The sequence below is a fragment of the Trachurus japonicus genome, chromosome 10 (assembly GCF_045865225.1).
Source record: "Trachurus japonicus isolate A0001 chromosome 10, Traja_1.0".
Taxonomy (NCBI): Eukaryota; Metazoa; Chordata; class Actinopteri; order Carangiformes; family Carangidae; genus Trachurus; species Trachurus japonicus.
The window spans coordinates 1,209,315-1,224,429 of NC_140916.1; the positions used below are offsets into that span (position 1 = coordinate 1,209,315).

The following is a 15,115-nucleotide window of genomic DNA, read 5'->3' on the forward strand; positions in this document are numbered from 1 at the left end:
GGGGAAATAGACATTAGTCAAATGCTTTTCTGAACAGATGAGTTTTGAGTTGTTTTCTGAAAGTGTCAATGGAGCTAACAGACCGTAAGGGTGCAGGGAGAGTTCCAGAGTTTGGGCGCTACTGCTTCGAATGCTCTTTCTCCACGAGTCTTCAGGTAGGTGAAGGGAATGGTAAGAAGGTTTTGTGTATTTGACCTGAGGGAGCGAGCAGTTGAGTAGGGGCGCAGAAGTTCAGTTAGGTATAAAGGGGCCTGACCATGAAGGCCCCCAAAACAGGAGCTCGATCTTCCCCTCTCGGTGAACTGGGCTGGGTGTTTTAGTTGGCGATACCATCACCGGCGCTCTGCTGCAGCTTGTCACTCGGGCTCTGTGCCGACAGGAGCCAAAAGCTTTTCTTTTGTCATTAGTTATTTTCCCTGCGTTGGGAAGCCGCTCGCCGACATCCATCACACTTTGTTTCTGTCATAACATCCTCGTCTCATGTGCTCGGTGCCAGCTGATCGCCCGGAGGAGATCAGGCAGCTTCTACCAGCAGAGACACTGATGTCGCTCCGTCAGTGAAACACACTTTAGTTCAAGTGTCTCCACAATTATTTTGATTACAACAGCTTTACTTTGACATCCAGGCTTAGATAAAACAAGGAAACGTGCTAAACATCAGCAGGCAAACTGGCAAACTGCTGTTAGCTCAGGTGCTAATGAGACAATACAGGACCACAGGTTATTTAGAGAAGGTTTTTGTCTTTAAAGGGGACATGTTATGGAAATATCACTTTTTGAAGGCTCTTTATTTAGGTGTTATTTGCCTTCTGGCCCCAAAATGTGAGAATTGACAGAAAAATCTGTAATTTTCAGGTTCCCTAGGTTGAAATCCACATGGTTTTACGAGCTGTTCCCTCAGTTGTCTTCCAGTGATGTAACTAGGATTTGAATTTGCATAACTCCACCCCTACCTGAAAATGCCAACTCCACTTTGAAAACGCCAACTTTCCCTCCGAACTCGGCAGCTTCCCTCTGCTAGTTTGTGTGTGTGTGAGGCTAAACTGCGTGCGTGTGTGGTTTGTGTACAAACTGAACACTGCCTCTGATTGGCTTAGCATGAAACCTTACTCTGCCTCAACCAATCATCATCACTTATGCGGTTGTCTCGTCCCTCCCTCCTCCCCTCACCAAAGGAGAGGAGGAAAAAAAAAAACAGTTTAGCAGCTTCTGTGGCTGAGATGAGCCAAGTCGGAGGACAACGGCTTCACTGAGTAGTTTGTAACGCGCCTCATTTAATTGTCGGTAACGGTAACGGCGTGGTAACGGTGGAAATAGTAATTAGTTAGATTACTCGTTACTGAAAAAAATAACGCCGTTAGTAACGCCGTTTATTTTAACGGCGTTATTCCCATCACTGCTGGTAGAAGGGGCGGGGCAGCAAGCCGTGGCTCATTTGCATTTAAAGGGACAGGCACTGAAACCAGCTGTTCTGAACAGGGCTGTTTAGAGAGGATGAAAAGAGCAGTGATGTTTGATCCTTGAGGTATTTTGACCAAAGCATGTCACAGACATGTCTTTAAGACACCTGGTAACTATTTTAATTTGTGGAGAGGGGGAATAACATCTCCTTTAAGCCTTTAATCTGTCGTTTGGTCCAGGAAGTCACTGATGCAGCGCAGCTAACAGCTATTGCTTCAGTGGAGTATGGTGGCCCTGAAGGCTCAATGCACTGCTGCTAAGGCCGAGTTCAGACTACATGATTTTTGTCTGTCACGACGGTCACCATGACAGATTAAACCATCACAGTGGCATCAGCTCTTGCCGTGTCATGGTCGGGAGACTGGCAACACTACAAGTATCACCCCGACCAATCGATCACGACCCTGCACGAGTTCATAGGTCATAGGTCAGTCATCTTTTGCTCAGACACAAAAAAGAAAAGGAAGAAAAACGATTGTGGATCCATCTACAAACTCAGAAAACATGTTTATCAACACATGCGGACAGTTTTTTCAGAGGACACAGAAAAGTGACGGACCCGACAGTTGTTTCCTTTTTTTTATCACATGTGTGTCCTTGCATGTGTTTTCTTTAGTTTTTAATAATTTAAATACAAAATGAATATTGAGTTGATATGAACCTGTTTTGTCGGTTTAAGACTGACTCTGGGTCTGCGTCTCTCTCCAGGTGAGCTCTTCACTCTGGCCGTGCTGGACCGCGAGCGGGAGGTGGAGTACAACCTGGTGGCCAAGGCGACGGACGGCGGCGGCCGCTCCTGCCAGGCCGACATCCTGCTGATGATCCAGGACATGAACGACAACCCGCCGCGCTTCTCGTCCAGCCACTACGAGGTCACCGTGTTCGACAACACCACGGTGCGGACGCCGGTCGCCGTCATATACGCCAAAGACCCGGACACAGGTAGGTTCAGACGCCGCAAAGTCACGTTGAGCTGCGAGCAGAGAAGATCAGAGGTTAATAAATTTACAGATGATGATCTCAGGTCACAACATGTCGAGATAATCCTGGTGTCAGTGGGACGATTTATACTACAGGCCTAATAACACAGGACACTCTTTGTGTGTGTGTGTGTACGTGCTGTTACTGATCCTAAACATAATAAAAGACTGAGCCGCTCCCACCTGATACTTTTCTCCCGTTTCGCTCCAGCTGTGTCGTAATTATTCACCGCTGCAGATTTTAACTCTTCACCCGCTGGATAAAGACGTCAGTCATGTTTGTGATTATTTTTGTCATTTAAGTTTTTATTCAATTTCTAATGTCAAACATCATACAAAAGACATCCAACTTCAACACATATTAAAATAAAAATACACATGATAACAACAAAATGTGCATATACATATAAATATACATACAAACATACACAAATCCCAGCCCACAAACAGCGCAGCACATCTCCCAACACTAAACACTGTGTGCACAAAAAGATTATATGATATAATACACGAGTTGACCTCCCCTCCCACATTATAGACACCTATTCCCCTCTTATATGATTCAGAAAATGAATTCCCCAAACCTGGTAGAATTTCCTTTTGTTATCATTAAACTTTGCTATCATCAATTCATATGAAGCATTATCCGTCATCAGCTTAACCCTGTGAGTAAATTCTGGTTTAGTCCGACTCTTCCAGTGGCGAAAACTGATCCTAGCTGCAGTGATGAATCCTGTCAGTGCTAAACTGAACTAAACTATTTTGTATTAAGCCTCATGTTTGTGATTATTGACGATTCCCAACAACGCTCCAGTTTCTAACAACTTGTTTTGTTGTTTCTTCTTCTGAAAACCGATAAAATCAAGTTAATCCACAAGAAAAACAAACTTGCAGAGCTTCAACATATTTGTCAGATTGTCCACAGATCACGATGTTCTGTTTTAAATTCTGCGTCTCTCTCAGTTTAGATTGCTGTTGTTTTATTTGTGTGATGTGTGCAGGTTGTAAAATGAGCAAACTCAAACAAACTCAGACTGGAATAATAATAATAATTATAACCTTTATTTATTCGTGAAGGACTTTTCAAAACTCAAACTGTGCTTCAAACTGAGCAGAAAATTAAAAAAACAAAATCAAGTCGGAGTCGGGCAGCGCGATAAAAGAGAAAACGCGGGTCCACTGACGCAGAACGAACCAAATTATCAAGAGATGATTAAAACGAAATAAATAAAAAACACAAACAAAGTAAAGTAAGAAGTCAAATAAAAGGCTGTGACACAATAATCAGCTCCAGTTCAGTCATGAGGCCGTAAATAAAAGACGTTAACATCTGCCTGGCTCCGCCCCCGACTACTCTTCTTCTTCCTCTTCCTGTTTCCTTTCACCTGAACTCTCTGCGTCGTCAGCAAAACCAGTTCATCCAGATATTTTTCCACATAAAACCTGTAATAAAATTTCAGTTTATTATGCAACAAAGTGTTGGAAACACGCTGCTGCTCTACGGATTCTCTCTGTATGAGTGCTGATCTGGGTGATTGATGATGATTTAAAGGACAATTCCAGGCAAATTCAACCTGAGGCTCTAGTTTCCTAATATTTTAGGTCTAACAGAATGAATCTGAAGATTTTCTTTTTTAATATCTCCTGTTCTGGAGTAGTTCTGTCTGTCCCTGCAGCGTATGATGGGAGCAGTGTATGATGGGTAGCAGTGAGAGTGAGTCTGGATGTTGTTTATTCTGCATTAACTCTCGCGTAAGACTTTGTATTACAGCTCTGTTTACAAACATGTTGCCTTTCTTGAAGTGAACAAACCCATCGGTGTGTGTTTGAAGACGCCTGACGCTGTATGTGGGAAAAAATGCTGTTTTGTTGGATGTAAACAGCCTAAACAGCGTAAGATCGGTCCGCTCCCATTATACGAACAGGAGACATTAAATAGAAAATCTTCAGGTTTATTCTTTTAGACCTAAAATATTAAGAAACTAGAGCCCCAGGTTGAATTCACGTGGAATTGTCCTTTAAGAAGCTCCGTTCTGATGGAGAGGTGACAAGTGTCGGAGAAATGTGACCATCATGAAACGTGGAAGAGCAGAAAAAGTGAAAAAGCCTCTTCCTCTCTGATTGGCTGCAGAGTTAACCAGTAATATTCACATCTATAGACTGTGGTCAACATGAGCATCACTGTTGTTTGGATTCACAGCTACAAAAACACAAAAACAACTTTAGAGTGAAATAAATCAGTTAAAGTGAATCAATGTTTTCATTAGGACAAAGACTTTAAATCCTGATTTTCCCATTAATGGACCAAACTAACAACCACTACTTTTAGTTTAGTTGTGAAGTGAAGTGTTTGTTTGCATCGCTCCCTCGTGACTTTTCCTCATTTTACCTTTTCTTCCTCCTTCTTCCTGTGTTTTTTTATCAAAGTTTCTGGTTTCGTAGCTCCTCGTCTACAAACCTGTCGCTCCGACGACAGTTTGATCGCACACTCAGCCTTTTAATAACTTGTTCACCGTCTCAGCAGCAGAACAAACGGCGAAGCGGTCTCTCCTGACTGAGGAGCGGAGGAGAACGTTTCCTCTGCAGTTTGAATCTTTTATTAATTTGTTCTCTTTGATGGTTCGGTTCAGGTTTTTTTTTTTTTTTCAGGTGCTGGAACAGTAAAGTCAGATAAAAGTAAAGTAAAACAGACACTTTTCTCATCTGAAACAAGCTCAGCCACACATACACACACACACACACACACACACACACACACACACACATACACACACACACACACAGTAAGTCATTTATACAAACACTTGAATAGTCACAGTTCACACACAGCAGAATCAATAGAGACGTCCACAAATCCAAATATTCTGCCCACACAAACACAAAGATAGACAGATTCAGACAAGTACAGTCTCACACACACACACACACACACACACACACACACACACACACAGACACACACACACACACACACACACACACACACACACACACACACACAGTGTTGTAGGGAACAGGAGCAGACAGAACAGGTCGGCCACTCCTTCAGATCTGCAGCAGCTTGTCTTGTCGTCTTTCTTCACACCAACTTTCTCACAGACAACAATGACTAATGTGTTTTCTCTTTTTCTTTTTCTTTTTGGCTTGAATTATTTGGAAATGTATCAAAAACACGTTGACACAGCCAAAAAAGAAAAAAATATATACAAAGTTTCAGATTGATACAGATTATGTTTTAAAACTTTTTTTTTTTTCACTGTAACACTGAGAAACTGGAGGATCCGTCTGTGATAAGATCGACGTATCATCAACTCTGTCCTCGTTCCTTCAGAGTTTAACTCGTCTGAGCAGTTTTTTAAGTTTCCAGAGTTAAAGTTTTGTATCTAAATAATCAGGAAACACAATGAAAAGAGAAAATATGAACAACATGAAGCAGAAAGTTGAACCACAGCTGGAGGTTGGAGCTTTTACTGCAGCGCCACCTTCAGCTCACTTTGTTAAAATCTTTTTTTTTTTTTTAAAGTGCAGCGTCTGCGTGTCGGAGTTAAACCATGTCGACCTTTCCTCCCTCTGCTCCCATTAGTCTGAGTTATGATCTGAAAACAGAAGTTCCCTGATGTTTGAGCAGTGAAGGAATCTGACAGGTCACATGTTGCCGTGAGCTGCGGAGGCGTGTTCACAGTGTTCACAGTGTTTACAGTAGAGTTAAAGAGGAACTCTCCAGGTCTGGTCTCTCCTCCTTTGTGTCTCTAACCCTCCTCTCCTCCATGTGCATTTGTTTTCAACAACGAAGCCGGTGAGAAATCAACCCATGGAGCGGTGGATAACGTTTATTTATCATCAAGGTTGGTTTTCAGCCAAGAGACGCTAGGTGGAAGGCAAAGAGCCTCCATTCTCCCTGGAACTAGTTACAAATCATTGGTTTAACCAGAACTAGGACTCTGGAGCTGGTTAATTAAGGTAAAAATGTAGCTGAGTTTAAAGGGATAGTTCAACATTTAGTCAGATCCTCCTCTCACCATAATCCCTGTAGTCATAGCCGTAGGTTCATCACCTTTAATTTAATCGGTGCATGTTGTTTTGAGATCGGCGGGGCAGAGACGTGAGCTGCTCAGTGAACGGTACAGGTCCCCTGTCCTTTAAAACGCCACGCTATGAAATAATCATGTATAATTATGTAACATTAGGACACACGAGGCAAATACTCTCAACTACTTTGCGCTTTTGAAATCTCTCCGCCCAGCAGCCGTGTCTCGAATGTAGTCCCGGCTGCATTTGCCTCTAAAACAACTCCGTCTCATAAAGTTACATGATTATTTCATAGCGTAGTGAATGTGCAGGTCACAACTTGTCCACCAGAGCGTTTGTGGAGTTGTTGGATTGTGTATTTGATGAGTTTGATGAGGGCAAGGCGAAAGTACCGCTCACCTCCATTGTGTTCACTGAGCAGCTGACAACTCTGCCCCGCCGATCTAAAAAAAACATACACCGATAATGAAGATAATGAACCTACTGCTATGACTACAGGGATTATGGTGATAGGCGAGTTTGCCAAAATGTTGAACTATCCCTTTAAAGTGAAAATCCTGCCTGGTTCCTGTTTAAATAGTGAGGCCTGAGTTCTGGTTTTAAATTCACACACACACTCCCACAGGTCACATGATCGGTCGGCGCCGTGTCACCAGTTGTTGCTGCGTTCGCCGGCCTCATCATGTCGTCGTGAAATTCAGAACTTTTTTTTTTCGGCGGCGGCGTCGTTGTTTAATGACTCCTCCATCTGTCTCTCTCTCCATCTGTGCAACAACAACACAAGACGTCCAATCATCAGACGACCAGATTGTCATTAAGTTTCGCTCTGGATGAATATTCATGGTCGCAGTCGCCGACCTCTCGTTCCAACAACAACAACAACAACAACAACAGCGATGACGCCACCGATTTGATTTCAGTGTCGACAGCCAATAATAAGCCTCTTTGATTCCTTTGACCTTTTTCTATGTTTTGGTTTTGACTCATCATGTCAGTCTATCCACACACAATCACACTGGACAATATAGACATAGACATTAAACAATACATACACTAATAACATTACGTACATTTTAAGCAAAACTATGACTGAAAAAACAACAACTACGATTAAAATGAACAAGACAAGACAGCTCCGACTGAGTTTTTATAATATAATAATACCCATATGTTAATAATTGACTAGAATATAACCTAAGGACAACATCTTAATTAGTACAAGTTCCTCTTTAAATAATGTTCTTTCAGAGCTTTTTTATTTGATTTCTTTGTGTAAACGTCTGTTGCACATAATGTATGAAGAGAAAATAAATACCTGTTAATACTGTTTAAGCCTCCGAGGCGTTAAATAAAGTTTTCAGACACATTGTCTTCTTCTACTCAAAAAGACAAAGAAAACACTGTACAGCCTCAGTAATTAGATTAAAGTGTGCCTGTCTACCAACAGTGAATATTTGTCATCAGTCAGATCAACCTGGAGCGAGTGGAGACGCCTCGAGGAGCTGAATCCACTTTTAATCACTGTATTTGTTTTGTTTTTTTGGCAGAAGCATAAAAGTTTCTTCAACATCAGATCCTTTTTTTTTTTTATTGACGTGTTGAAAGTTAAATGTGGTGTTTCTATTATTATTACTATTATTTTCTCCTGCTGTGTCTGACTGTGTGTGAAACATCAACACACCTCGTGGTGAAATCCAGGTCTGGTTTTGGTGACAGGAGCAATTTCCTGGCTGATTTGTTTCCCTCTCAGAGGAAAGAGTCCAGGTGTTGGAGCGGCAGCAGCACATCTGTCTGTCTGGGTCACATGACCGAAACCAAACACAGTAGAAGCCGTGACTCAACACAACTAAACTCAATATCTAACCTTTGATTTTTATCAGATACTTCATTGATCATCAGGGGCAAATCAGGTCGATAGATGAGATATATACGACGGAGTATTAGGGCCACATTGAGTCATAGTTTTATGAGAATGAAGTCATCATTTTTGACCTGTTGTTGTTAAAATGAGGCCGTGAAGCATTTCGTTAAGTTGTACTTCTGTATAGTTTTCACAAACAAAGAGATACTTCATCTTTTGGCACATCAGCAGCGCATTGTCATCAGTATCAGGACAGAAAACGCGTATAAAGTACACACTATTAAGCATTAGTTAAGCATTATTGTATTAAATACTGAATTCTTCATTTATTACGTGTGAATACTCATTAGTTTGTAGTTTATAAATACAGTTAGTGCTTATCAATGATGAGTAAAACATTTTTAACTCTGATTATAAACTACATACTAATAAGTATTCATGTGTTATAAATGATGAATTCAGTATTTAATGCTTATCTAATGCTTAATAGTGTGTACTTATTATAAAGTGTTACCAGAAATGCATCTATCCCCCAGAAAGATCCAGAACCGTATCAACTTACTGGTACAATTATCACCTTTTTCCCCTTAAATTAACAACTTTTTCCCTCACAAAATTGCCACTTTACTTTATTTTCATAAAATTATGACTTAATTCTAATAATATTATGACTCTATTCTTTTAAAATTATGATTTTATTGTAATATTATGACTCTATTGTAAAATTATGACTGAGATAAAATAAAGATAAATAGATAAACAGATACATACAGCTATTAAATAATAAATATATGTCCCTATACAATGAGCCTGTATGTTATTGATTGATTGATTGATTATCTCTCTCTCGTCTCCAGGTATAAACTCGGAGGTGAAGTACTCCCTGGTGTCGGGCGACGGCGGCTACTTCTCCCTGGACGAGTTTTCCGGCGTGCTGCGGCTGGAGCGGCCGTTGGCTCCCGACACTCCGCCCACCTTCGAGCTGAAGGTGAAGGCCACCGACCGCGGCCTGCCCCGCCACCTCTACTCCATCGCCACGGTGACGGTGGACGTGGTCTCGCTGGACGACTACCAGCCCGTCTTCCTGAGCTCCGAGTACACCGCGCAGCTCCCAGAATCCTTTGCGGTCGGCGCGGAGGTGCTGAGCGTCTCGGCCCTCACCAGGGACGGCGGCGGGCCCGATCCCATCGTGTATCGCATCGTCTCTGGGAACGAGGACGGACGCTTCCGGCTGGACTCGCGGACAGGTCAGGACGGTTTCCTCCTCCTTTGTTTACAGACGATTAAACCTGAGCTGCTGATTGGTCGATTCTTCAGATATTTTGGAGTCTTTGATGTTGAAGTCGGGAGTGTTTCCTGGTTGGAGAGTTTTTAGGAGTCGCTCAGAAACATCAAGTTTAGTTGTTTTTGATATAAATCTATGGAGCTGGCTGTTTCAGATCCTTAAAGGGATAGTTAAACATTTTGGCAAATTGGCCCATTTGCCATAATCGCAATAGTCATAGCAGTAGGTTCGTTAACTTTAATTGTCGGTGCAAGCTATTTTTAGAACGGCGGAGCAGAGCCGTGAGCTGCTCAGAGCTACGCTACGGAGGCTCATGGGATTTCTTGGTTTCCCTCATCAAACTCATCAAATACACAATCCAACAACTCCAAAACGCTCTGGTGGACAAGTTGTGACCTGCACATTCACCACGCTATGAGATAATAACGAAGCTTTATGAGACCGAGTTGTTTTAGAGGTAAATTCATATAAAACTGCTGATGTGCGTTGCCTTCAGGGACAGTTTTTCATCAAGCAGTCTCTGAATTTCCCTCTAAAACAACTCTGTCTGGTAACGTTGTGTTATTATCTCATAGCGTGGTGAATGTGCAGGTCACAACTTGTCCACCAGAGCGTTGTGGAGTTGTTGGATTGTGTATTTGATGAGTTTGATGAGGGAAACCAAGAAATCCCATGAGCCTCTGTAGCGTAGCTCTGAGCAGCTCACGGCTCTGCTCCACCTTACTAAAAATAGCTTGCACCGACAATTAAAGGTAACAAACCTACTGCTATGACTATAGGGATTATGGCAATGGGCCAAAATTAAATTTAGCTAATCTCCTAAAATGTTTCTGTAGCACAGTAAAAAAAAAACTGCACGATCACAGAGCGGAAAAAACAGAAAGTGCTCTCTCCTCCTGTGTTGTCAAAGTCTGATGGATCAAACAAAGACCGGTGATAAAAGATAAAGGACCATTTCATCCAGTTTCCCTCCGAGGCTTCAGGCTGACTCGGCAACTTTTCATAATGAGTCAGTGTGACGTTTTTGAATTAATTAACTGTGTTGTTTTGTGCAGCTTCCCAGAGTTATTCACCAGAGGAAGTTTCCTGTTTCTCTGATTCTCTTGAGCTCAGCGCTGTGTTGTCGTTCTGTCCTTGAACTCATCATTCTGCCTCCTTTTGTTTATGGAAATAGGAGTTTCATTATGTTTTTGCTAAACGTCCGTCCCCTGCTGCAGCTCCAGTCTGCAGAGTTGTGCTCAGTGCTGAGCCGTGAGTCAGCGTCTCAGGCCCGCAGCCAGCAAATCTCTGACGAGCAGCTGGTCAGAAGACGCCGGCTCATTGATCAGTGTCGGCTGATTATTTGTTGGTCGAGCGAAGAAGGGTCTGAAAGTTTGAAGCGGTAGAGTAAAGAGAGGTTTATAGATTAGATGGAGAGAAGCTCTTGCTTTTTCTTGGTCCATGTTTTGACATCAGATCTGTATTTAATCATCGGAGTCTGTGAAGTTAAAAGTTGAAAAGTGGAGAAAGAGTCTGTGAATGAAACCTCGGGCGGCTTCGTTTCCTCTCTGTTGTTTCTCAGGGAATCTTGTGTTGACAAATTCAAACCTGCACTCAGTGTTTTCTTTTCTTTTAGGAGTCACAACACACTCACTTACACACACACATTCACACACTCACAGCGTCCAAGAGCCTGAACTGTCAAGTCAGCATTTTGTCCAAACACGTCGGTGATCGTAACCAGAACTCAGATCCTTGAACAACTGAACAACTCACACACTGCTCACTCTGGAAATGGTTTAATCATATAATCTCCAGTGTTAAGCACGTTACGTTTAAAAGGTAATTAGTTATAGCTACTAGTTACTTTCCCCAAAAAGTTAGTAACTGAATTACTACATTAATAAAGTAACTAATTACCAGGAAAACCAGAATGAGAACAATAGTGACTGATGAGAGTTTTGCTATATACTGTATCTCATTATTCATGTCACTATATCACCGTTTAGACTAATCTGATGTTTGTAAAGTCTATAAAACCAACATTACTTATGTGTGCACGTTTTTGTAATTAGTCATGACCTGTTTAACTTTGATAACTCAGTGACTCAATAAACGGTCCATGAAAAAATATTTTTCCAGCAGATATCTTAGTTACTACATGACTGAGCTAACCGGAGTAGTTTCATGTCGTGTCCGACAACGGGAGGGTTTTAACAGCTGACGTCCTGGTGTTAGCTTAGCTACTGCCGTTAGCATTGTTACTGCCGTTAGCTGTCCCTGTTAGCTGAGCAACTGATGCTTTCTAGACACTGTGATTCCCCAAAACTGAATAAATACAACACATAGCAACACAAAACACACACACACACACACAGAAACAGTAATGTTTCTTCAATCATTTCAGATTTGTCTAAACGGTGATAGGGCGTGAAAAACATGATATATATTAGCTAAACTCTCGTTCGTTACTATTGTTATCATTCAAATTACGTGCTGGTTTTCTACCCGGAAGTAGTTGTAAACAACAAGGTGGTTCTTTCGATCCACCTTTTTCCGAACGTCAAAAACGTAGCCTCTTTTGCCGGTTTTGGAATGTTATGTTTACGTTTCCATGGTTTCAGTAGCCGCGGTAAATGCATGGATTTTTTTTTTTTTCCCCCCAATGAAAATCTGTAAAACGCATGGATCATCACAGCAGCTTTTAACAGTGGATATCACACAAATTGACATCTGTGTTAAAAGCCAGCGTTAATAGATCCATGCGTTTACCGCAACTATGACAACGCCTGAAAACCATGGAAACGTTCTATAGTGAGGTCAACTCTGGTTTAAAATGCGGGACTGTCCCTTTAAGACAGTTTGGTGCCGCAGCAGCGACCTCATCCACCTGCGTGAAACGGTGATTGACAGGTGGAGTCGGCTGAGGTGAGCGAGCTGAGAGTCGGAGGAGGGGAAGTCCCACATGGAGGATTCATTCATCTCTGATTAAAACACAAACACAACAAAGTTCTCTTTGTTTTTGTTCAAGTTAATTTTTAATTAGTTTTTTTTATTTTTTATTCCTTTATTGGTCGTCGTGCCGATGAAACGAGTGCGACTCACTGACTCGGCTGCTGATAATTCATGAGTTCGGTTATTTGATGTCCACAGTTTGAGTAGATATCAGATCAATAAATGATGGATTCTCTGCGTCTGCATATATATAACACACACTGCACTGTACATTACACTGTTGTCTCTGTTTGTTTGGGACAATAACATCAGGACTGAATCTGTGTGTGTGTGTGTGTGTGTGTGTGTGTGTGTGTGTGGTTGTGGGGAAGAAAGTCGTTGACAGAGACAAATCACCTTCACCCAGTTGTTTCTACTTTCTGAGAATTTGCTTCACGCTGCAAAACACAAAACACAGATAGGAACCCTTATTGACAGGAACGTGTCAGAGAGGAGGCACAAACACACACACACACACACACACACACACACACACCAGCCTCTGTTTATATTGAAGACACAACATGCGGGAGTCGAACAGATACAAGTTGTGAAACTAAACTCGTCTCATCTCCTCCTGCTCAGTCACAACTTGTGGAAACTTTAACATGTAAACTACAAAAAGCCTCAGTTCAGTTTTTTATGGAGCAGATGGGGCCGGTTGAACTTGTAACAGGGAAAGAAAAGAAGAAACAGCGTGACTGTGAGACAAATAAAAACACACAGAGATAAAGAACCAAAGGTTTAATAGATGGAAAAATAGAAATAAAAACCAGATTCACATGAACACAGTGTGTAATATTCTGCTGCTTGACATCATGAAGTAGCCAGGCATCATGGGAGTTGTTTTATTTCAGCTTCTCCTGATTTGGATTCGTTCATTCAGTCTCTCCCCTTCTTTTATTTTCTTTTTTTCTATCCTCCAACTTGTCCAAATCAAATGGACCTGCTGATTTAATTCTTTCAAAATGATGAATGAAGCTGTTTCAGTGTAAAAATCAGATTTCCTCCGACACGCGACGTCTCTGAGGGGACGAGAGAGAGACGACATGCGTGATCAAACTCACAGTGGAGACGCGTGAGGAGTCAATTTTCATAATAAAAGTCGAAATCAGATCAGATTTCCATTTATGTGAGTCGTCATGTGACTCACTGAGGCGTTTTCTACTTTTATCAGATCAGCAGCTTCTGTTCCCTGACGTCCAGACACAACAAAATACAACAACTGTGACATAATAATAACATTTTGTTACAGTTTAAATTTAAAACAAGTAGTAATCAGCATGTAAAAAGAAAAAACGGTAACATTTTATTTGAAGCCTATCTCTATGATAACGCATTATAACCATACCTATGAGTTATAATGCAGTTATAGCACTGGATAACTACTGTACAGCTATACACACTCATAAATGATCATAATGCTTTATAACAATAATCATAACACACTATAAAGCATTTTATCTTGACTTATAAGGTACAGTATTATAATAGGTATAATTGTTAGTAACTCGTACATCAATAATGCATTATAAATATAGTTATAATGTGTTATAATTAGTGGTGTGCCAACAAGGCTACCTCACGATTCGATTCGTTTATGGGAGCTTCGATTCTTCGATTATAACGATTGTCGATTCGATTCAATTGTTGGTGTCACGATTCTTCGATTATTGTGATTTTTAATGTTTTTTTCCATACAAGATTGATTTTGTCTTCATCTGTGGCTACATTTGTAAATAAATAGCAATAAATATCAATTAACTCAGTTCCTCTAAAACTACACTCATTAAGTGAATAACAAGGTTTATTGAACAATTTGACCCCAAGTATTTTATTTTATGACTATGTAAACATTTGCACTTTGACCTACTTAACTTTACGTGTTTTTTGTTCCGGTTTTGTGGCAAAGCATCAATGTTAATTAATCGATGCCAAATCGTCACATCGATGAACTGCACTCACCTCTAGTTATAATTGGCTTATAAACGTGTATAACTATCATTATAAACACTCGTAAATTATCATAAGGCTATTACAATAAGAATAACACATCATAGAGCATTTTATAATGACTTATAAGGTCAAGTATTATAATAATATAAGTTATAATGCTCTATATTGATGAAGTGTTTTTTTTTTTATTGGCTTCAGACGTCAGAAGAAGGAAACTGATAACGTGACATAGAAGTCCAGATCATCAGCAGATTTAGTTCATGTTAATGTTCAGAGTCTCATAACTGTGAGTCAGATGTGACTCATCTGTGATGTTAATGTAGAAACAGTTTATTTATCTGCTGCGCGCGTGTTTGTAATAACAGCGACACTCAGGCTGTAGTTGGTGGAGACGCAGCAGCTCCATGATGAAGCAGAGGAGGAGGAGGAGGAGGAGGAGGAGGAGGAGGATGAATGAGACTCAGAGCATCGATGGTGAAAACTGGAGCTCGTCCAGTCGTGTCTCAGCAGAAGAAGGAGAAGAAGATGCTGAATAAATAAATACACAAATGAATAAATGAGAGCCGGGAT

At 41.1% G+C, this 15,115-nt stretch overlaps 1 protein-coding gene across 2 annotated transcripts in view; it reads left to right on the forward strand.

Moving 5' to 3' along the window:
* The window catches only part of fat2 (FAT atypical cadherin 2), a 143,973-nt gene that overhangs the window by 66,797 nt on the left and 62,061 nt on the right, over nucleotides 1-15,115 (forward strand). For both annotated transcript variants that reach the window (XM_085788951.1, XM_085788952.1), the window contains exons 15-16: nucleotides 2,170-2,403; nucleotides 9,189-9,578. In XM_085788951.1, the coding sequence (XP_085645077.1) occupies nucleotides 2,170-2,403; nucleotides 9,189-9,578 (624 nt within the window). The remainder of the gene's footprint in view (nucleotides 1-2,169; nucleotides 2,404-9,188; nucleotides 9,579-15,115) is intronic.